The following is a 25,053-nucleotide window of genomic DNA, read 5'->3' on the forward strand; positions in this document are numbered from 1 at the left end:
ATTATTCCTGAGCGGTTCAGTTCTGCAGCTCTTATTATCTTCTTCAATATCAGATTAAAGAAGTCACATGAAAGGGAGTAGCCCTGTCTGAAACCCCGTTTGATGGCGTACGGCTCGGAGAGGTCGTTCCCAATTCTGACGGAGCTGGGGGTATTGCTCAACGTCATTTTACACAGCCGTATCAGTTTGGCGGGTATGGCAAAATCATATATAGCGGCGTATAGGCTACTTTTAGTGCTCTTGAAAGCGGCTGAGTGTCGATCCTTTTTCTCGTGGGTCTTAACTTCTTAAGTGAGTTCGGAGATTTAACGCGTTAAATATTTAACGCCACGATTGTTCATGTCATCAAATCTATATGGTTCGTTTGATTTTAAAATGAGGTGCCAAATGAAAGGCCTTTGCTTTTACGTGGTTTAAATGTTTTGCAAAGGGTTACCAGAAGTTAGCAATTGAAATTTCAGTAATCGAGCTCAGAGATATTTGCGTTTAATTTCGTGAAAACGGCAGTATAAATATGTATCAATTTTGTTAAGAAATAACGTGGGACGTAAATCATTGTCGTCTTGAAATAAACGTCCCGCGAGACGAGAAAAATATAAGTCCCATATAATTATTATGAAAAGACATAAATAATTTCCATCTGAAAATAATCGTCTCGCGAGACGAAAAAAGGTATTTCTCGTAGATACTGTAAGGATAATAACTATATATATACGAGAAGTGCTCATTTAAAGTAATAAGATATGTACTAAATAATTGTCCTTTTGTACAAATGTGTATATTATGCTGCTGTACTTACGTTTAGTATGAATCGGGAATGATTACTTATGAAAATTTCCATGATCATTGACATTGACTACTTTAGTTAAAATTTAGTAGATATGTAAAGAACCCATTCCCAATACATGCATACATATACTTTAGTATGCATACATATTGGCATAAATATTTTTTTCTTTATTATATTTTACTTTTATTTACTTTCTTACATTTTACTTTATTCACAAAATTACAAAGTTTAGAAACCATTAGCAAAATATGTTCTTAGAGGTAAACGGAAACTTTAAGAGTACATAGTGGTTTTTGTATGGATTGCTGCTAAGAAGCGGTACAGCTGCTATTCAAAGTTTCTTGAGTGGCGTAGAAATGCAACAACAAACAACAAACACTGCGGTCAAATATGCATACGTACATATATGCATGTACAATTCTGTTTGTATGTATGCACAAATAGTAATTGAACAATAACAATAACAAAAAACAACACAAAAACAGCAGCAATGGTAGAACAAATACAGGGTGTCATTACCATTAAGCAAGTTGTCGGTAAATTTTTAGTATTTTTCTTTTTCAGATATGTTTTATGACATTTTCTACATTTTCATTCATTATATTTCACCTTTTTTTCTCAATAAATATTTTTGCGCTACAAAAGCAGGTTAAAGCGTCGACGTTGATATTCCCTAAATGTGTGTGTGTGTGTGTGTGTGTGTGTGTGTGTCTTCCTGTTTGTATATTTTCGAGTGTTCCTTTACTAAAATTGAGCCTTAAGAAATACACGAGCAGCTGGTATTTAGGCGACTTCTCCCACTACTCCTTCGTGTGTGAGTGTGTGTGCGTCTTGTTATGTTGGCATGTGTACTACTTTAGCACTCCGCCGCCTTCCTTTAGCTAGCTGTTCCAGCATTATTGAGCACCCAAGTCATCGTATTTCTTGAAGATGATGTCGTACACAATGTCGAGCAGTTTGTTCCAGGCTTGCGCTTGACGCTCATTCAGGTTGCACGCTTCGCTCAACACTTCCACAATGGCTTCGCGGAGTTCCTGTTTACGAGAGAGAGTGGTTGTTGAATTGGTGAAAAACTCAAATGAGAAAGTGTTCTAAAATAGTTTTTTCTTAATGTGGTTTTTGGAATTTGTTTTTCATTTCAAATCTTATTTGTAAGAAGTAATATTTATCGAAAAGTTGTTTAATAAAAAATATCTAAATTATACAAATATATACATTTTTTTAATTACGGTGGAGAATTTGCTAATTTTTATTCCGTAATATTACTAGTTGATTTTAAAATACTAAATATGTATTTAAAAACTTCATCAAAAAAGGATCCTCAAAACTTTTGCAATTTCTTTTCTCTATTAGAAATTTTTAGTACTCATCATTTACTTAAAGTTGGTTTTTACCTTAACTACTTAATTTTTGGGTTTGGTACTAAAACTTTATTGCATTATTTGTGAATTTTTTAACTAAACTAATTTGCTTTTCGGTATTTTTTTTTTGTTTAAATATTAAATTGCAAAATTTGAATTTGAAAAATTCATGCATGAAAAATTTGTTGTTAAAAAATTTAATTTTTGTTGTAAAAAATCCTTAAATTTTTAGTTAATTAATAAATTTAAAAAACTTAATTCAAACTTATGCACATGTGCCCACCACTTTTACCACCGCTTAAAAAAATTAGGTAGAATTTTGTAAACTATTAAAAAAATTAATTTTATTTTTAAAATATAGTTCACAACTTAACAAAAACTATCTAGAAAAGTTTAAAACTTTGTAAAAATTTTAGAAAAACAAACAATTGTCATCAAAACTTCAAACTTTTCAAATACATTTGTAAAAAAATTTTGGGTAAGCTTTTTAATAGCTTATTTAAATTTAGTAAATTTTGTGCAAAGTTTGAAGCTTACATCTATACAGCTTCTGTTGAAGTTTAAACTATTTTGAAACAAATTTGAATAATCTACAAAATTTTTAAAAATGTGGGAAAGTTTGGGTGACACAAGTGTACATTTATAGTTTGTATTTTTTTTTCACTAACAAAGTATTAAGGCTTAGCAATATTTCCAGCTTTTTAAATAAATTTTTTTGTTGCGAAAATCCTTAAACTTTTAGACGGTTAATAAACCTTTAATTTTGGGAATTAAGTAAACTACATTTAAATAGTTTTTTCTTTACAAAAACTTTTACATATATTGTAGTTTTGTTTTCACTTACAAGGTATGAAGGCTTGGCAATATTGTGACGTTCCACATGTGATTTTGCCAAACCTTCCCATATTTCTTGTATCTTTTCCAGACCACCTTCTTCCTCCAGTTGGCTGATTGACTGATCAAAAGTCTTGATAATGCGGCCACAGTGGGCGCGGAAGCGTGCGCTGTTCTAAAAAAGTGAACCGGAAGTATAAGCATTGACCTTTTTTTTTTATATAAAAAAATGTTATATATTTAATAGTTTTTATCAAAACCAAATGCATAAGATAAACTTTCGTTTAATTTAAAAATTTTCTGTTTATATTTTATAAAAAATTAAAACAATTCCAAAACTGAACGAAATGAATTAGGTAAGCTTCAACGAAAGAAAAATTTAAATTTTAATAATAAAATAAAAATATATTTATTATTTTTTTTAAATAGATAAAAATTTAATTTTAAATAAACTCAATTTTTCTCTAAAATTTTTGAAAAATATTATGAAATATGTAATTTATGAAAAAACCATTAAATTTATTTAAGGTTTTTAATACGGTTTTAATAAGCTGCAGATTTTTGCTTTGAAATTCAAAACTAAAACTATTAATTTCAATTATTGGAAAAATTTATTTATATAGATCTATAGCTTTTCTTATCATAGAAAATATATTTCCACGCTCCAAAATGTATGTCATTAAAATTGATTCAAAATATATATTCTCTTTCTCTGTATACACTCCATTTTTCATTTCGGCCCTAATATTTTTTTTTTCAAATTTCAAAATATTGTTTTAAGCAAAAACGTCATAGAAAAGAAAATTACAATTTCATCAGCAATTTAAGAGAATGCTTTCCCTTTGTTCAAATTCATATTAATATAATATAAGTTTTCACTTAATTTCCTTTGTGAAACTGGCTAATTGAAATTTTTAAAATTTCTGTACTCACATGTAATTCCGTCACTGGAATATCGCGGAAAGGAAATTTTTCCAAATTGGACGGATATTTTGTGAAGAATCTGATGAGAATCGCTGCGCCGGAATCGGTTGGTGTGGCGACGGGAATGGCCCAGGTCTTCTTGATTTCAACAATATCCTCAGCATTCAGTGCCATTTTTGTTTATAAATTAAGTTGTTGTTCTTTTCGTACTCAAGCCAAAATTATTGGATAACCTAAAGCATTTGCTCCTTTCTAACAGCTTCTGAAATGAAATGATGAGAAAGAAGGTTAATGGCCTTCTTCTTCTTCTTCTTCTTAAAATAAAATATAGCAGGTTTAAAGAGCTTTATAAATTGACGTTTTCATACATTTTTTAATTTATAAACCTTTTATAAAGCTACTTTATTTTTTATGAATAAGGCCATAATTTTATACTCATGTAACAATTTTTAGTTACTAAAGTTTAAATATCAAATTGAATTATTTTTGGGATAGTACTACACCCAGGGTTCTTATTTAATTATAATTGTTTATTGGTTTTTTTTTGATACCCCAGCGCACTTCTGCATAAGGGTATCATAACTTTGTTCACATAACGGTTTTGTTTGTTTGTTTGTAACAGGCAAAAGGAATCGAGATAGATATAGAAAAATGCATACATAACGGATCATAATGAAAAGAGAAGTCGATTAAGCCATGTCTATCTGTCCGTCCGTTTGTCCGTGTACATGATAACTCGAACAAACAATTGAGATATTTCAACGAAATTTTGTAAGTAGATTGCCCTTTACCCAGGGTAGGTCGGCATTGAAAATGGGCGAAATCGGATCGTAGCCACGCCCACTTCCCATATAACGGTAGTTTTCAGAATTACGAAAACTGCGATATTTTAGTAAATGCTGAAGATTATTTACTCAAAATTGATATTTGCAATAACCTTTAGACGAAAAAAAGAATATTATAAATTTTTGGAAAATGGGCGTAGCCATGCCCACTTAGTACATGTGTATATCTTGGTAACCGCTCCACCGACAACACCAAACGGCTAAAATTTTTTAAAATCGGTCAACAACCACGCCCACATCCAATATAACGGCAATTTAGAGAAATACGAAATCTTCAATAAATCAGTGCCTACAGAAGTTTATTTATTTAAAATTGATGATTGCAATAACTCTTTAGCAAAAACACGTTTATGATAAAATTTTGGGAAATGGGCGTGGCACCGCCCACTTATTACCAGGTTTGTATATCTCGGTAAACGTTCGATCAATTTTTGCCAAACTTTTTACGATTATTATGATTGCCACATAAAAGCAAAACGGTGAAAATTATTGAAATCGGACTAAATAACTCCCACTTTTCATATAACGGTAAATTTCAGAAATTCTTGAAACTTCAATATTTCGAAATTTAAGGACGCTAATTTACTCCAAATTGATACTAACAACAATCGCTTCAAAATAAGTAACATAATTGTAGAATTTTGAAAAGTGGGCGTGATACCGCCCACATCTAACTAAATAAGTTTATCTCATTAAATATAACTGATCATCAGGGACGGATTTTCAGCATCTAAAAACCTATAAAAAAGGCAAAATAAAATAACGAAATAGGCAGCAAAAGGCACTAGAAATAGCAAAAAAGCCAAAAGAAGGCACTAAAAAAGACGGAAACTTAAAAATAACACTGGTTTACAGGAAAAATGTTCTACGGACGCCTCTACATATCCAATTCCAATTTAGAATTTTTTGCTGATTCCGAAAATCGAGTTAATTTTTTAATCTCTGGATAAATATTCGATATTTTTTCAGGTGTACATGGCGTATAAGTAACATTCTTTCCTGCTCATTTTTTATACAAAAATTCGTTGTGCATTTTCATATAACGTTTCTTATTACTTCTTTATTTATCCGTCGATTTTCTTCACACTTGATTTTTTTGTAACAGAACAGGCTTTAACACAGCTTTGAATGTACTAAACGTGCGCTCGAAGTGAGTTGATACAAGTGGCGCCCAACTTAAATAAGAGCTTCCTCCTAACTATAATCACTTTTTAAAGGTACAATAGGCAAAAAAGGTAAATATAAATTGTGATAAAGCTAAATCGTGGACATTCCTAATCGAATATGCACTATCTCTTTTGCAGAAAAAAGACAATTTCCATAAAATCCGTTCCCTTCTGATCATGCCATCGATATTGTTAGGAATAGGGATAAAACCTTTCTTCTTACCATTCAACGGTAGTTTTCGGAAAGGTGAAAAACTATATATTTAACACTTGCGCCGGGTATTTAATGTTCGGCTGCACCCGAACTTAGACTTTTGACTTATTTTTAGTTTACTTGTCTAGTCATTAATATTGTTATGCGCATACAAAAGTCTGGTTATAGAGTTGAAAATGAAAATTTCTACGTTCACACGAAAATAGGCAAAAAGTCAGAAAGTTCGACTCGATATACATTAGAGTGGTTCAAAAGTTTTTTTTTTTTGGAAATTCATAAACGCTACCCCAAATTATTGTTATTTTTTATTTATTATTGTTAGTTTTTATTTTGAAAAAAAAAGTTTTCTTACACGTCGCGCTGGTTGGTTTTTTACAAAACCGCTGATCTTGTCAATCTTTTTATTTTGTCATGTTAAAATACAGTTAAAAATGTGGTTTTTACATATAATTCCTCTCGTATTATTGGAAAACATTCCCTTAATTACAAACCTGTCTTGGGCAGTTAGAGAAAATATGCTCTCGAAAAGAGACTAGTAAAATTAAAACTTCTCTGAAGTCAGTTTTTCAAAATTCAAAATGGCGGATCCAAATGGCGATCCAAGATTTCATTTATCTTAATGTTATTTAATTTAAGTTTTTATTTGTTTATAAAAATATTGTTTATATTTTAACAAAAACCATATAAATCTAAGTTGCAATCTTTGTGTAAAATTTAAAAAGAAATCAATAAACTAACGTTAAAATTTCGAGCTTTTTAAATCGATTTTTTAGAAATATTTTGAGTACGCCCATTAAATTTTAGTGCAAGTTTAAAATAGCTCGGAATTACCATTGATTTTTGGGAGGTTTTTTTTTGGTTCAAGGTGTTGCTCATTTTTACCATATAAAAAACATCGTCGAAAATGCTTCGTATGAATGCAAATGACTGACATCGTCAACAAAAAAAAAATCCAATAATCAACGGTAAGTCTCCGTTACTTTAAACTTGCACTTTATAGTGAAATCTAAACTGCATACCTGCAAAGCAAACGAGAGTATAAAAGCTGTAAAGCCGCTTTCAGATTATGGTTTATTTGCAAAAATAAAAAATGGCCGAATGAATTTTTTTATATGGCATGCTTATCCTTAAGTTACAGACATTCAAAGTCCTTTAGAATAGTTTACTGTGTTGCAATATACCTCTAAATATTATGTACTGCAGTATAATCAACATTAAAATGTGTTTTGTAAATAAGCCATTAGTTGTCAATGCCACAGTTTGCACAACAAATCCAGAATAATAACAACACTTGTGCCATTATGGCCATCATTTTTATTCTTTCATTACAAGTATTTTTTTTTTACTGAGAAGAAAGCACTGGAATATCAAAAAAAAAATGCTGCTCTTAATGCCGCCAAGATGAGCAAGCTGCTGCTAGTTGACGGTTAGATGCTTCGTAAGTCGCTAGAGTGTTCATAAATGGCATGCGAATTAGAACTCGGTCACAAGCGGCATGCATCTCACCGCGAGCAACTGACTAACTGATGCCATTCGATTCGTTGGTTAGTTACTTGTTGTGGCGAACAGCAGGTGGTTGAGAGTAGCAATCAACTTGTTGAGGGCCACTCCGAAGGATACAGAGAATATACATATGTAGTTAATAATCGACACTATGAGAGGGCGGCGAGTAGAATGGGAAATAGGGAGATTGATGTTGGCATTTAGCTGTTTGATTGTAAAATGAGTAAATATGTACACATCTAAATAAATATTTGTATACTAATAAATATTTGCGAATGTTACGTATACGACAGGTAGTACGATTAAGTGATTGTCACTGACGGTGTAATAAAGTGGCATGGAAAAGAAATGCCTAGTTGAGTGATTTAAGCGAAGTTAATTGATAGTGTCGCTGTATTATAAAAGCTAGATGATAAGAAGGCGACAGAATTCGTTTAATTGAGAAACGTTGTTCGAAATAGTGAAAATAGTAATATTTATAGTAATAGTTTAATTGATAAGATAAATTAAATATCGCAATATGGGTATCGAATTAAAGAGGTTTAGGAAAGTTTACTTCCGAATACATTTTGAGGGGACTGCCACCCGTTTGAAACATATTTTTTTCAATTAAATTTATAAAATAAAGCGAAAATTACAATGCAGGTATCAAACTAAAGAGGTTTTAGAAATTTTGAGTATTGAAAATATTTTTGAAACGGGTTGCTACAAATTTGAAAAATTTAATTCAGTTAAAACGATAAGATAAGCTAAATATTACAATATAGGTATCAAGCGGAAGTATTTGAGAAAATCTTTGATTTAGACCGCGCGTGCTTCGAAGCGTATTTTTGTTTTATTATCCCCCCTCGCTATATGTAAAACTATTAGCTAATACTGTATTATTTGCAAAGTTGGCAGATTTTTTTTTTAATTACAAAACAAATTGGATATTCGTTTTTTATGGAAGATAAAATGAATGGGCTATAAAACTGCATAAATCTCTCATTTGAAAGTTACAAATTAGTACGCAAATTTATTTTTACATTTTCTGAGTTTTGCACACAGTTTAGAGATTTTAGTTTTATGTTTTTTGTTATATTAGCAACTATAATTTTATAAAAAAAAGGTGAAAATAAATTAGAATAAAAAACTTTACATGCATTGCGAAAAATTCTCTGCGCCAATACTTTTGTCCGGCGTTGTATGTGCTAGGTAACTAACACCTACATTCATAAAAAATATATAATGCTTCGAAAATTTTATTGAAAATCTCACTTCATAAAGCTCCTTGAATCTATTTTATTTCTTATGGATGAGACCATAACAGATTTGGGAGGGAGTAAAACCACAAAAATACTTTTAAGGCACAGCGACGCATTTTAGTCGCTAGTTAAAGCAATAAATGGGTATTATCAATCAAAAAAAAAAAAACTGACATTAAATTTTGCAAACATATACCCTCAGTAATTTATTAAAATAGTTTTTGTCCTACAAAAACAAATTCATATATAGTCGTAAATATTTTTCTTTGATTTCTTTCCAATATTCAAAATCATTTTCATGGTATTTTTTTTTCCTGAATTTTTATAAATATATAGCTCATTCTATAACAAAAACCATGTTAATCGAAATTTAAAACTTTGGAGAAAATTGAGGAAAATTTAGCAAATTTTGTATTAAAATTTCAAACTTTTTAATCAGAATCTTTACAAAAAATACAAGTATGCGGTTTTATAGCTCATTTAATTTTAGTCACCATCAGCAAAAAAATTATGAAAAATCCACGAAATATTTTAGCACTACAATCATCGGTCATCAAAACGGTGTTGCACGACCAATGTTACAAATGATACTCTTTTGCTCTTGAAAAGAGGATATTTGTGATAAAACTTTGAAAATTTTGATTGGCCATTAAAGCACTGGTTTTCAGCGATCCCGGAATTCGAATCGACTAATCCCGGGATATCCAGGAGTTAAAAAAGACCGGTGTCCATACTTAGTACAATATAAAAACTTACACATTTTTGACTTAATGCTCTTTTAAAAAAGTGTGTCATATGTACGGACACAGACATACATTTTGTCAGCAACCACCATTGATGCTTTTAAACGTCACCATCTTACCCATCTCATTAAAACTGACTTTTACGGTTAACTTCATATCCTTGCCTTGTGTCAATTAATTCCATATAAACACAAAACCAATTCAACAGGGACACATATATATATACATATATGTAAGTACATATATTTCTTTGCATGCATATGTGCATACATACATACATACATACATACGTATGAGTATTTGTCCACGATTGTGCTCTGTATGAAATCAAGCAGAATGAAAATGCATTCTGTGTGCTTTGAATTAATTTATTCACACCAATTTGCTTCGTGGCCTGGAATGAATTGCATTTGAGGATGAAGAAATCACAGCTACAAGGATACTTTCTGCAGCAAAAATATGTATACTTATTTCAAATTGATATAATGCTAGCCATTTTGCATGCTGTGCTTTCCTTATTTTGTCACTTTCCGATTTAATTGCAAATTCGTCACTTTTGCTATTGTTTTGATAAGAAAAATTATAGACCTAACTGTTATTAGATTATTATTAGATTTTTGAGAGTTTTCAATGGGAGGAATTAAAAAAAAACCCAATTTTCCTAAATAGTTTTTTTCTCCTTTTTGCCTATTTTGCTATTTCTCTTTGGTTTTAAGTGGGTCGTAGGTCACCCAGATTTGTCCGATAATCGTATACGATCCTGTACGGTTCCACCTCTGCGTGGCCTTTGGGTGATAAATTTCGGTTATTTTTCCTTTGATCTCCCTAAGCGAGGCCTCCATGTCCACCGCGTGCGACACATTCAGTGCTAGTTCGTTCGCTGCCTCGTTTCCGTTAATGTCCCTATGTCCGGGATCCGTATCCGAGTAATTTTATATCGATCAAAAATATGGGCCAGCTCTCTCCTACAGTCATCAACTAGTTTAGATCCAACAGAGACGATGTTCACATGCGCTCTAGCGGGTACATTCTCTTTTATGTATCTTACTTCTTCCTTGATTGCAAACGAAAGAATAACTTTAGCTTATATTACTCAATGAAAACCCCTGCACCAACCCCACATTCCAACTTTGACCCGTTAGTAAAGACAATTAAGCCCTGCAAGAACTGAACCTTTCATTGAGTCTAGTCACTGCGGCTTGGGAATTTCGTGCGGGGTTTGTGGAAAACCCAGGTCTTCGTCCGGAAATAGTCAGTGGGCAGCGCTTTAACTTCAGGTGGTAATGCATCTAGGATGCGGCTGATAGTGCTGTTAGCCACTGAGTTTTCTATAAAGATTTCTATCTGTTATAAATTAAGAAGGACGTTCTAAACATCCTTCGGGCTGGATCTCAATGCCCCTAAAACGCCAGCTGTTTCTAACCTCTGAATTCCACTGTTGACCTACGTAATCCTTAGTAGGGTGTGCCGGGGACCTCGGTCAAAGTCTATCAGTCCTGAGTCGTTGGAGGCTCAACTGGTAGAAGTGTACGACTTTCGAAAGTCTTACCAGAGAATTCAAACTGGTACCTCGGAGAACAGATGCCCCCGGAGTTTGTTCGTCGGCGAGACGAGCAAGTCTAGTGACACAAGAAAGGCTTGCAAGGCGGGCAAGACAGGCACTGGGAAGACAAGCACGACTAGAAAAATGATGGAAAATGAGGGAACATGTTGAAAAAGGGTGGAAAATGTGGTGTGCAAGTTGAGCAACTCGAGCCGTTGCGAAAGTTGAGCGAGTGGAGTCCCCTCTCCTGGTTAGAGGAGGGTGCTCAGGCGAGCAAGACGAGCAAGATGGTGCACACTTCAATGCATGTTGAAATGGAGATGAATGTGGAGTGAAGTAGTAGTGTATGTCGTGCTAGTGTGTGTCAAGCCAGCTCGCCGGCGAGCATTGCCCCGGTCTGTTCATGGGTACGTCCCCTTCGGGGAGTATCGTGGTGTCTATTGCTTTCCACCTAAATGCGGGTAGAACCAGCAATGGTTCAATGTGGAATTGCATTGCAATGGTAAATGTGTCCACTACACACTGGTATTGGGTACTGAAGTGCTTGCATTTTAGGGCACTGATCAAGGCATAAATTTATCCGGTGTGCTTAAGTGCCCCGTGGCGTTTATTCTTTATGGAGAAGTAACGATAAATCTTAAACATGGCTGTAGCTCTGGCACTGGATGTGTTCAGCAAAGAGCTCCACTTATGCACAGCTCCGCATTCCTTTGTTTCCTCTGAAATAGCTTCAGTGATTTTGTCTTACTAAGAGTAGGCCACCATACTAGGGCTTCGTAGAGCAGAATCGGGCTAACAATGGCAGTATAGAGTTCCTTTCCTTATCTTTGGTAATAAGCCCCACGATACACCGATCTACTTTTTACATGTGAAGTGGGCTGTAGCGGCTTTTCTGATGCGTTATATTCTGTTGTTATTCCAGAGCAGTTTGCTGTTAAGAATTATTCCAAGTAACTTGGCAGCGACATCTATAAGATCACAAAAAGTTTGAGGAAATTCTCCCTGTGTGATATCCGACAACCCCATATCCATCCGTATCCATCCGCAGTAGCAGTTGGTTCACTTTCATTACCCATAGGATCGCAGAGAGAACACCCCACTGTAGAGTGTCCTTCCTATCAGACCTGCGAGTCGTGTGTCCCCACAATTCCGAGCTCACCACCCAACAGTCTGGCAACTCTCATCCAAAACGCTAACTAATTGATCAAGTTCCAACCGTCTTGCTGGTGTGCTAAGTGGCTCAGAAGGTAGACTTTGGCACAAAAAAAAATTATCTTCGAGACAAGTACATCGATGTATCATACTTTATCGACTATAAATGCCGAAGATGCTACATAAAATTAAAAAATACGACCCTTACGTGTAGCAAAAAAGTGTTTTTCCTTTTTTTATCTGGTACAATCTAAATGTATGTGTGTATTGACGCATATCGCCACCAGCACCCGGAATATACATTTTTTTTTATCATTTATTTATTTTTGATTCGTTGTTTACTTTTTTTTCGTAATATCGCTTCTAAGTTAAGCGCGCTGTGAGCAAAAAATGCACTTAGCTTGATGTGCAACTTTACTCTTGAGTATAACAGCTAATGTACTTTTGCAAAATCGCACATGTGTACTATTTATTTAAAATTTTTATACTATGTAGGTACATTAGGGCGGAGTAATTTAATTTCGAAAAAAGTATATGGCATATACTAATTCTACGTTCGATTCTAAGTAAAAATGGTGAACAAACTTTACACCAAAAATGACGTTTGACCGTCATTAAAAAAAAAAAATCAGTTTATTATACTTTCTTCTAAACGAAATTAACCTTCACTTACAAAACTTTGCGTTTTCTTCATAATTAAGAAACTTCTTTATTTCGTACAAAATTTTTTTTGGTGTTAAGCTTAGAATCCAGCTCTCAAGAAATATCCCAATAAATACTTATTTTACGTTATTTCTGTTGCGTGAAGGAGCACTTTGCTTATGCTGTAAATTTTCTTAAAGAAATAAAAATCTTTCTTCATAGCTGCAAACTGATTTAAGAAATTTTGATAGAAGTAAATTCCTTTCCCTTTATTGTGCGTCATTTTATATGAATTTTTCGTTTCTCTGGCGAACTGGAAATATAAATTTCTCTTCAGTTTTTGTATATAGTTTGTTCGCCATTTTTACTTAGAATTAATCGTAGAATTTGAATTTGCTATACACTTTCTTTTGCTCCGAACAAATTATTCCGCCCTAATGTATATACTTATCTACATACATACGTATGAATATATGAAAGCATTTTGCTTACAAACATATCTATGTTTGACTGCATTTGTCATATGCCCATTTAAAAAGTTTTTTTTTCTCACTCATTGTCTTTGTTGTAGCTACAAGCGCACTGCTACTGAATTTACATACGAATGCTATATTCATACATACATACATGCATGCATTCATATATGTTATGTATAAGCATGTCCACCCGCTGTGAAATGGAGAGGAAATCGCAAACAAAAACAAGCATTGCAATTGAAAACAACGCCACGGCTCTTCAACATTACCAACACCGCCACCACATTCATCAGCGCGCCACCCCCACCGCAAGGCGCAAGGCACAAGGACACACTTTGCAGAAATCTATAAAATTTAAGTTGTAGCGTCTGGCGTCGCATATTGTATGTATATATGTACATACATATGTGTGTATGTGGTATTCCCGCAGCGTTCACTTTTACTGACATTTCACTTTCCATTTCGAGGACAAGGAATTTTGCTCGATTTCCCTGTTAGTTGTTGTTTTCAAGCGCAACAAAAATCAGCTGTTTCGCCTTAAAGCGTGCTTTAGCTGGATTTACGCGCTTTAAAATTAAATTTTCTGGTATCCATATGCTATGTTTTATTTTATGTTTTTTGTCGTTTTTTTTTTTGCTAAAAAAGCAATAGCAGTCGCTTTTCCGCTGTTTTATACATCAACCGTCACATTGACAAGCCCCTTTCATTTCGTTGTTTTTATTTTTTTTTTTTGCTCAACCCTTCCCAATACACACACATTTTTATTTATTTAATTTGTTGCTTTCTGCTTTATTAGCTCTCTTTTTCGCTTCACTACTTTTCGTATGTACTAGTATGTAAATATGTATATTCACACACTTTTTTATTCTGCCACTCATTTGCTTTAATTTGTGCTTATTTTTTGTTATTCTTCCGCTTTATCAATTGCTTTTACCTTCAACAATGCCGCGTGCTGTGACCAAATCTCTCTACAAATATTTTGCTGTATTTTTAATGTTTTTCACCTATTTCCCTTTTACTCTAATCCTTTTAAAGTTGTTCCTTTTTATAATTTTACTCTACTATTTATTAAGAAATAGTATTTAGTTGCCTTTTTTCGCTAACGCTTTGTTTTTCAACATGTAGCCTATGATGCACTGTGTACCGACCACCGTCTTTTATTTGTTTCGTCCGCACTCGTATCCATGTAAATTAGTACTGATTGCGCTGTAATCAATTTGGGTTTGGAAAATTTTGCTTTTTCTAATGAAAGAGAGAGCGAGAAAAAGCGCACTGATACTTGTCGCTCTCAGTAAAGCTTTGCCTCCTCTGATAACTTTCTTATCTACTTATCTGACTGCAGGGGTTGCCAAATAGCTAACAAATTAAATGCTTGCGATTCGCAGAGACCCAGAATAATAATTATTTCATGGTGCAGTTTTAAAAAAGTCATCCAAATTTACGTAGGAACTTTAAAAGTCTCTTGATAATAATTATGTGTGAGAAAATTTTTTTAAGCCATCGATAACAATTATTTTAAGACTTATATAATAGAAGTCTTTTCATACTATTTATCAGCGAGAAAAATATTTTTAAGTCTTCAAAGACTTTTATTTTGAGACTTATATTATACAAGTCTTGACATAATAATTATCATTGAGATAAATATTTTGAAGTTTCCAAAGACTTTTATTTTAAGACTTATATTATAAAAGTCTTTTAATAATAATTATGAGTGCGAAACAATTTTGTATATAGTCCCGAACGGGTCCCAAACCAAGCCCCAACTGAAATGCTCCTGAACAAGTCCCGCCTTCTAAAACTTAAAAAAAATTGTCGCGCTCATAATTATTAGGAAAAGACTTTTATAATACAAGTCTGAAAATAAAAGTCTTTGAAGACTTATTTATCTCAATGTTTATTATTATGAAAATACTTTTACTTGCTACGAAGCTCTACGCTTTAGAACAGGTGCAATGGGCTTTAGCAACATTTAGTCCATACAAATCGCCAAGACATATCTTCCGTCCTCTCTAAACTCACTTCGCTCTTGCTGGGTTACATCCCCAGCAGATGGTCTGAGGTTAAGGTCGTGTTTCTACCGAAAATGGGTAATCCGGAACAAGTACCGTCATCGTACCGACCAATTAGCCTCAATTACTTTCTCCTAACGGGAACGGCCTCTGAACAATAACCAGTTTGCCTATCAACCAGGTAAATGCACGGAGACTGCTATTCATAGCCTCATTTCAAAAATTCAGAAAGCTGTGGGGTCGAAAAATAACCAGGGGCTTTTGATAACACAGGGTACTAGATGGGGCACGGCTCCCTTCGCTATCACCTAAGTGAAATTAAGAGGGCTGTGAGTTATCATGCCAACAAAAGTATAACAATCTGTGTAGTCTTATCCCAAAACCCGCACTCTTACAGGGCAATTCTGGCTAAAAAAGTAAAAAGCCTTTCGTAATACAAATGAAAGACAGATGTCGAGATAGTTCGAAGACTTTTCTTATTCTAGCACAAAAGTCTCAGAACAAAATCTCTCTCATTCACCACTCGAGGTGAAAAGCGAGGGAGCACTTGTACTATATCATTATGTTCGGCGTGGTTTCAGCAGTGGCAATGGCCGAGTGAGTAAAGTACCGGGATCGAGCCTTCGGGCAGTACTGCAGTCGCCTCAACAGCTATCTGTCCAGACTCGACCCCAATATCCCCAATGAGTGTCCGGCATGCGGAGACTCTCCGCACGACACGAACCACCCTCTTTATATGCCAACTCAATCCTACTCAACTAGCACCCCTCTCCCTTTAGCCCGACCCTATTGAAACAGTCCGTTTTCTGGGCCTACCGTTAGTTGAACTTGACGACAATGATTGAAGTTTGATCCGAAAAGGGCGGGGTGTTTAGGCCACTAGCCTTGCCGCTACAGAAACAACAACAGTCTTCGGGAAGCGGATTTTTTGTATTTTTAATAAAATTTTTTGTTTATTAAATTTTGCTTTAATTATTAAATTTTTAAAACTTACTTTATGCTTTTTTAATTCTTAATTTAATTCCCTCTTAATTTTTAGATCGCCTTTGTTTTAAAAAGAATAATACTTTTTCTTTTTCCAATTATTTTTTTTAATTTTTATCTTTTTTATTAGTATTTTAATTTTCTTCTCATTTTTAGAATTTATGGTTATAAAAAGAATTTTTTTTTAATCTGACTTTGTTTATTTCTTCTCTTTGTATTCAATTTGGTTTTTTAAGTTTCATTAACTTAAAATTTTTGCATTTTATTGTTTTAAAAATAAAAATATATTTGTTTTATTTAATTTATTTTTTTGATCTTATTTCATCTTTTTAAATTTAATTTTTTGTCCTTTTTCAATTTAATTATTATTTATTTTTTTTTAATTTTATTTAGCTTTTAAGACTGATTGCTAGACGGCGAATAGCCTAACGATATGACCTCCTCGTTAGCAGATCTTTCAATTAGTCTTTCGAAAGACAGTAAAGCGCCTTCAAGATAGTTGCCAGAACTGACAATTGTCTTGCGAAAGACAAGTCATTCGAATGGACAGAAACACCTCAACTTTGAAAATATACAACGCGGGTCGCTATGCTGGTAGCAGCAGAAAAGGGGTAGGCCTCCTTCGCGATCTTACGACGAATTGGAGATTGACTTGGCTTCACTTGCATTTTCAACTGCCGTACTTTATTGGAGTGCTCCAGAATCGTTTAGGCGGTTACAGCACCAATCAAGAGGAAGAAGAATAAGAGGAATAAGAAGAGGTCTTAGATCTTTGCTGCAGGCGTCTAAAGATTTTTTAAAAATCAACTAGCAGGCAACTGAGCTACCAGTTGCTCTGTTGGTTTTTCTTAAATACACATACCTATTCTGACAATTAAAAGGTAGAGCCATAAATATATTCAAATTTTTGTTTTTGCTTTTTTTCTACGAACGTTCGAAGACAAGTGCAAGCCATATTCGTCGCAGGTAATGTAGTATATGGCAACTGAAATTACGTGATTTGTTTTGTAATCATTCATAAATCTCACACACACCTTTGTGTTAATTGATACCTGCTAAATATTTACTTTAAAAATTAAACAATAAATAAACTCGCTTACAAATATAGTATCAAGATATTCCACAAAACATTAGCAAAGTAATAGCCTGCACTAGTCTGCACCTCCTCCTTCCAATGCATTGATGAGTTTTTTTTTCAATGCGTACGATTTTTTGCAAAGCTAATACTTACATACCCTACTATATTTCTATGTACTTATTTGTATAAAAGTACATACACAGATACTTAGATGGCAGTGTGTTTATCGTTTATGTAATATGTAGCAAGTGGGTAAATATGCTTTGTGTACATTTCCATGTCAATTCAACTAAGTAAATAAAAAATCATCAAGTGCCACCTGTAGGCAACTGGCTTTATGTAAATAAACCTCCCTGACCTCATACCCACTTCGTGTGGATTTGAAGGCAGACAATGAGAGAAACTAGTGAGAATCATTGCTTTCTCTTGCTGATGAAACTGTTGAGCACTAATTCTCATTCCAGCACATTTTATTCTATTTAGTAGATACTTTTTAGTGGCGCAATATTGAGATAAATACTTTGAAAGTGCGTAGCTGCAAAGCTTTTACCAAAAGCTTTTTTTCTCAAACGTAATTTCTTCTCCATAGGACTGGAGCGGTTAAATTTGTTATGTGAAAGTAGCTGTGAATGAGGACTAATCGCAATAAATTTACAAACCAGATTTTTGGTCTTTGACATTCTTTAGAACAACAAACTTGAAAGAAAATTGCATGATCTGTGATTGAAAAAATAAGTACAGTGTAGCTCACTTCAAATCTGTACGCACTCAAAAATGCAGTTAATGCAAAAACAACATGTGACTTCGACGTAAGGAAACGTGGTCTTATCTCAGTAAAAAATGGGCTTTTCAGTTGGAGATCTTTCGAAAAAATCACGACCACCTTATACAGATCTGTGAAAAAAAGTCAAGACATGACCAACATCTCCTTGAATTACGAAATACTTATATAAACCAGTTCGATTTAACAAATTTAAGATCCTAAAATGCGCCAGCTTCATTTAACCCATTCAGGACCAAGGGAAACATATTTCCTCAAAAGTTATTCCACTTATAAATAAGGAAAACGTGTCAGATTTTAGAAGAATTATATTTTTAGAATGTGCGTTAAGCAGAATTTACATGAGGTGAGAAAAGTTGAAAACGATTTTGATTTAGAAAATTCAAACACAATTTACACAGGCGATTTTGTTAAAAGCGATGTTGAATCGCGTGGAAAATCGCCTCATGTGAATGTTGCTTTATATTAAAAATGTTAGAGAAAACGTTTTATATAAAAGTTGGAATGATATTTTTCAAAATTTCAAGGTTTTACAGAAAATAGCTTTATAAGATTTTTTGGGGAAAAAATAATTTTTATGGAAAAACATAGTTTAAGAAAAAACCATTAATTTTTAGAAAAAACCTCGAAGTAAAAAAGAATTTACCAAACGTTAGAAAAAAGATTTTTAGATTGAAAATTGTTTTCCAATAAAAAGTATTTATTCCGGAAAATATTATTAAATTCAACAACTTTAATAATTTACACATGGTATTGTTGTTTTTCCATAAAACTTTTCACTAAATTTGTAAATTTGTAAATAAATTTGTTATAAGGCCATAAATAACAAAAAAAGGAAAATATTATTATTTTTTAATATTCCCAAAAATTATATACTAAATTTTTTTTTTTCCTCAAACCCCTCATTTTTCCTCTTTTGAGAGAAATTAATTTAAGATTTTTTTTCGAAATTCCAAAATTGGTATACTTAAAAATAATATTTTAATTTTTATTCCCAAAAGTTATTTTTATTATAAAAAGTAATTTTTGACAAAAAAAAATTTTTTTTTGGGGATAATTTAATTTAGGATTTTTTACGAAAAAACTATTTATTGAGAAAATAATGTCTACCAGTTTTATAAAAAAATATACTCTTATATCTGAGAACAAAATATATATAATTGGGCAAAAAAATTTTTTCTTTGTAGAAAAAACAATGTTTAAGAAAATGTTTTTTTGGAAAAAATTACCTTTAGAACTCAAATTTTTTTCTAGGAAAAAATTATGAGATGCATGGAATTTTTTAGAATAAAGAACTTAGAACAAACCGTTTCTAGTTGAAATCAAAGCAAATTTTTTTTAGCAAATTATTTTCTACAATGATTTTTTATGTAAGATATCAATTAATCACATTTTACAATTCAAATTATTAGTGTGTAGTCCTAAGACCAAATTTTTTAGTTATTTTGTAAGGAATAAGTAGATACATATGTTCGAAATATGACACAGTCAACTTCCAGTTTAATAGTTGAGTGATAATTAGGACCCCCTTCCCCCTGTGTCTTCTTAAAATTTAATTTTTAGAATGCCAAAAAAAATTTGTTTACCGATATTTTATTAGGTAATTTTTACTACTAACTGAAGATTTCCTAAAAATCATTTTCAATATCAGAAGTAGGTAATGTCCGATATTTAAATAAAAATGAAAATAAAATTTTTTATACCGTGTTTCCTTAATGGAATTATTAATGCTTCGTATAAGGCATTCATCTATATTTTCTGGTTATTTGTTATAAACATATTACGCCATTTATGCGCACAAATTTGAGGCAGAGACCGTAATGGCTATGATTTTTATAATAAAAAATCATAATTCAACCGGTAAAATTGGATTTATATTTTGCCGATGAAATTTAACCCTTAGTTTATGATTTTTTTTCGATATTTATAATTTTTATTTTTTCGATCATATTGTCATAATCAAATTTAATTTTTTAGACCATAAAATATTTAAATTGGTCATAGTATAATATATAGAAAAAAATAAAAATTCAAAATAACCAAATATAATGAATATGCTTGATGGAAAAAATAAAAATCAAAAATAGCTTTTTTTTTGTTTTGTTTCTGTGCTATATGTATTGAACTACTGAACACAAGCTTGTATTATCAGTTCGAGCATGAGAATTAGAAATCGCTCAACGGGCAGCAGTAGCCAAAGGTTATCGTAAAAATTCTAAGCTATAACTACAAATAAGACTGTTAACGAAAAGTCACATGCTTTTAATGGCTTAATCCGGTTAAATCTAAAGAAAAAATAACGGAATATACATGTGTAACTATGTATGTATGTATTTAAAAAAAAAAAATAAATTCAATTGTCAGTGACTGAGCTAAAAACCTGTATTATCAACGTTTTAGGTAGCGTTGTTTGCCAAAATAAATATTACTTTCGCTTATGTCTGTGCTAAATGTTTAATTATAAATACTTAAATTATCTTTTTTTGTGTGTGGAAATTAGCTACCCAAATAATAGAAATCTGTTGGTAATTGTAGCAACACAAACACAGCATCAGGCATATGAATTGCGTTCATTTAAAATGATATCATTCCGTTTTTAATGCATGTATTGTAGGGTGGTCCTTAAAATATCAACATCATGGCGCGGTTCTTTACTTTGATATAAGTTCAAAATGAAGACGTTCATACAAATTTAAAAAAAAGTTTAGGTGTCGCTACTAGGGTTTGAAAAATGTGATTTTTTATCACAAAAACTCTGAAAAATTTTCAGTTTGACCAACTATAGGTAACTCGGGAAATTTATCAGATTTCAGTTCAAAATTTCGTCGAATTTTTGCGATATAAAATGATAAAAAAATTTCAATAAAATAATACAAAATTTTCGACCCCTAAAATTATTTTAAAGATTTTGAAAATTTCGTGAATGTCTTTATTTTATTCGTAGAACAAAATAAGGGAGCGTCCCATGCAAAATTTGGGTGTTGATATTTTAAGAACCACCTTTATGCATATATATTTATGTATGTACGCATGCCATGAGCAACAAATTTTTCATCATAAAATTCGAATTGCTGCTACATATTTGTCGTTGGCAGCTTCTCAATAAAAATATAACAATTAACACTCGTCCGCAAAGATCAAATATGCCACTTTTTTATAGTTTTTTATAGCTTGCAGATGTCACATTTATACATACACGAACACAAGTGCTGGAATATAAAAAAAAATTACAACATATCGAGCCCTAACCGCCAAAATAACGTAAGCGACATTTTTTTCAAAATTTTATTTTTGATGCAGAAATGCATCTACATGCTCTAAGAATATTTCTGCATCAAAAAGAAAATTTTGAAAAAATGTCGCTTACATTTTTTTGGCGTTTAGTGCTCGATATGTATATCATTTAATTTAGTACACTAGCTCGACCAATGCGCTCCGCTACACCCTACAAATTTCAAGATGCAATTTTAGCTAAATGTGTAAATAAAATATCTTGGTATCAGCAAAATATTGCAGTGCATATGATTGGCGATATTTTTGGCGACACATCTTATGCTTAAAAGAATAAATCGAGTAGTAGTAAAATATTCCCTATACAGAAGTAAACGATACAACTAGCAATTTTGCGGCTGAAAAAACAACAAAGCTGCTGGAGTTGACGGTCTATAAGCCGAGCTATTCAAGTAAGGCGTCAAATATCTGGTAAGGTGCATGCATTAGGTCTTAAGCAAAATATGCTTGGACGAACGCATGCCCGACCGCTGAAATTTAAGTGTGCCCTGCCCAACCCACAGGAAAAGCGTTACCGCCACACGCGCCAACTTCCATGGGATCAGCCTTCTAAGCATAGGCAAAAGGTCTTATCGAGTATATTGCTTGAAAGACTGAAGCCTACCTTCAACGAACCCATTGCTTCTTATCAGTTTAGCTCCAGACCTCTGGTAAATCCACCATAGACCATCACCAAGAGCATCTCATGCTCCTGCAAAACTGCGACGAATACATTGCCGCATTATGACGAACCAAAAACAGAGGAGCTTCTAAAGAGGCCGAGAAAAGATAGTCAGGTTAACAGTCACAATAGCGGAGACACCGAGGAACATTCAGCTGAAATTGACCTTCTGTTGTAACCTAGAGAACGGTAGGAAACCGCCCTACACTATATTTGCGAGTGCCTAGCATTGACATGCATAAGACATGATACGCTAGGGAGATCCTCCAACCATAGTCTTACGGAGATCTTCAAATGCTCCCGCACTAACATAAATAGATTAATCGACAAATCCAAGTGGTTTGACGAATCATAAAATCAGATAATATTAGGGATCCCAGAAAAAAAGCGTATCAAAATAGCGCTCTCAGCGCTAATGGGGTCCGGCTGTAGAATTCTGGCAATTTTCGTCGCCAAATTTCAATTGGAGATTTTTGGCGATCAAAATTAGTGATGCGATCATTGGATCGTGAAGAATTTAACAGTACCCTTCAATTCTTATATCGTTGATGTTTTTGCAAAACCGCCTATCTTACGGGAATCAAATTTTACAGGAGATCGAAAAAACGGGTTTTCTTTGAAGCTATTGCCTTGATAGGCGGTATTTTCTCTAGCTGTAATTTTACAAATCTGTTGTTTTAATAACGATTTTACGATTCTTCTGCATAAATCTCGATGCGTGGAGTTCACGGTTACCAGATCTCTTTTTTGTCACAATGGCGATTTAGACGGTTTTGCAACTGGTCGATGGGCGGTTTTGCAAAAACATCGAGGATATGTTAATTGAATTTGGTTTAGTGTTTTGCTTTAAAACTACTAGTTTTTTTTGTCAGTTCAAATAGTTACAACATTAGTAGGTATGTAGGAAATTCGAGGTGACCCCGTAGATTATACCATCGCTGATGTGGAAAAAGGTTTTATATGTGTATGAGCATGTCAACGTAAAAGCAAGACTCCATCGAGTTGTGAAGTGAAGTAAGAAACACTTGGAGAAAAATCGTAAACTGAAAACTTATCAATAAGCCATTTTTAACTGTCAGAATTTGGTTTAAGTTTTATTGATAATTTGTATTAATTGACATACCCCTTAACTAAGAGCAGAAATAAATAGGAACCTTAAACTAACATTAAAAAAAGTATTTGTATTTTTTTTTTAATAATCTTTTAAACCGAACATCTGACATACAGCCTTAAAAACAGTAAAAACACCATTTACTTTAATGAAAAACTATATTAAAATGCAAAAATTTCAGGACAGCACCACCAAGCCAAGCGTAAGTTTTAGCTAAAAATGAACATTAAAAGATAATGCCTCGAACCAAAAACTGTAAAATATCATAACTTCACTGGACAATTGCATATAAAAATATTTTGTGATCGAATTTTACTACACTTTGCTACTTTACATATTAGTTTCAGGGCAAAAGAAACCCTGAGTGAATAAATGGAACATCGTTTACTTGACCGCAGAAAACGACAAAAAGTTGTCTAATTTTAGCTTGAAAATTATTTATTTGCATTTTGAGCTGAAAAATAGTTTGGATTCGAAAAGTTTCGGTTACTTTTTTCTTCACCATTTGTAGAAGTGTTGCTTTTACTCTGATGTGCTCATATCGACCCATCTCGGCGGCCGGTTCGAAAACGCCTCTCTCAGCATTTGATTGAAGAACGCCCTATCTCAATGTAAATTCAATATTTCGACAGTTGAGATAGGGCGTTTTTGAACCAAATTCCGAAGTAGGTTGTTATTGGGTAGTGTTCTTTTGGCCTTTTCTGGGATAAGGCGCTTTCGAACTGCCTACCGAGATAAGTCGATCTTCCACTCAGCCGTCGATATGCAAATTGATCACTTGACGTCAGAAAGCAACAAAAAAGCCGCCAATGTGCCCATATGCACCTGCACAGGTTCTGGGTTTTGCAAAAAAAAAAAACGTATAAAAACAAATCACTTCTAATTAACACTTATTTTTCGTGTTTTCACAAAATCCCACTTATTGCACAATTGTTTGTGTTTTTAAGTGTCTTTTTTGTATACAAAGATACGAACAAGTATTTCAAATCTGCTCGGCAAAAAAAACACACACAGTGTCTTAATGAGTGCATTGATAACATTGCGAGAAACAGTCGGCAAGACTTAAAATTATTTTAAAGTCTGCTCGTATGAAAATAAAAATTTGTAATATAAAAACTTATTTGTTCCCTAAACACACAATTAAAATCCTTCACAGGCTTAATGTCAATTAAAAATTTCAAAAAAGAAGAGCTTCAACTCCACTCTACCTTAAATTTTTTATCCGCACTGTTCAGTTGTCTGCACTAAAACCCACTGTTAGCGGGCAAACTTCGCAATTTATAACTAATTAAGTAGTTTTCAGAAGTTTTTAATAAACTTTTATGTCCACACTTGTGCAATGTAGAATTGAAACTGAGTTGTCGCGCGTAGCTGCAGTTTAGTTTTAAATTTTCAGTCGTTAATGTCCAGTGCAGGCCGCCAACGACAAACATTGATAGTGGCCAAGCCGATGATCAGCAAAAAAAAATTATTATAAAGGAGAAGAGGAGGGGATGGACGACAGGCGAATTGGCGACAGATAATAAGCGCCGCACGGTGTCGTGAGAGTGACTAAAATTATAAAAATTCAACGTTTACTAAATATAAAAATTTATTTGTACATACATTGTTAGCTAGGAGATGTAGTTTAATTTTGAGATGTTCGAGGTTTCCGGGTGCTAGCACATTCCACAACCTTTTTAGAAACAGCCAGCGACG

The 25,053-nt window shown here is 33.1% G+C and overlaps 1 protein-coding gene across 5 annotated transcripts; it reads right to left on the reverse strand.

Annotated features, from left to right (window-relative positions):
* Positions 1–958: 958 nt before the first annotated feature.
* On the reverse strand, positions 959–24,714 carry LOC118740982 (cytoglobin-1). 5 transcript variants are annotated; one of them, XM_036472789.1, is made up of 4 exons: positions 24,564–24,714; positions 3,919–4,168; positions 2,996–3,160; positions 959–1,824 (listed from the first exon to the last, which is right to left on the reverse strand). In XM_036472789.1, exons 2-4 carry the CDS (start codon positions 4,081–4,083, stop codon positions 1,687–1,689), a joined length of 468 nt encoding a protein of 155 aa, XP_036328682.1. In that variant the 5' UTR covers positions 4,084–4,168; positions 24,564–24,714; the 3' UTR covers positions 959–1,686. The 5 variants fall into 5 exon arrangements, with proteins under 5 accessions (XP_036328682.1, XP_036328667.1, XP_036328673.1 ...); XM_036472774.1 differs by having other exon boundaries at positions 3,919–4,171; XM_036472780.1 differs by lacking the exon at positions 24,564–24,714 and adding an exon at positions 14,442–14,618 and having other exon boundaries at positions 3,919–4,171.
* Between the last annotated feature and the right edge of the window lie 339 nt (positions 24,715–25,053).

Source organism: Rhagoletis pomonella, unplaced genomic scaffold (assembly GCF_013731165.1).
Source record: "Rhagoletis pomonella isolate Grant_MI unplaced genomic scaffold, Rhpom_1.0 Rhpom_scaffold_00001, whole genome shotgun sequence".
NCBI lineage: Eukaryota > Metazoa > Arthropoda > Insecta > Diptera > Tephritidae > Rhagoletis > Rhagoletis pomonella.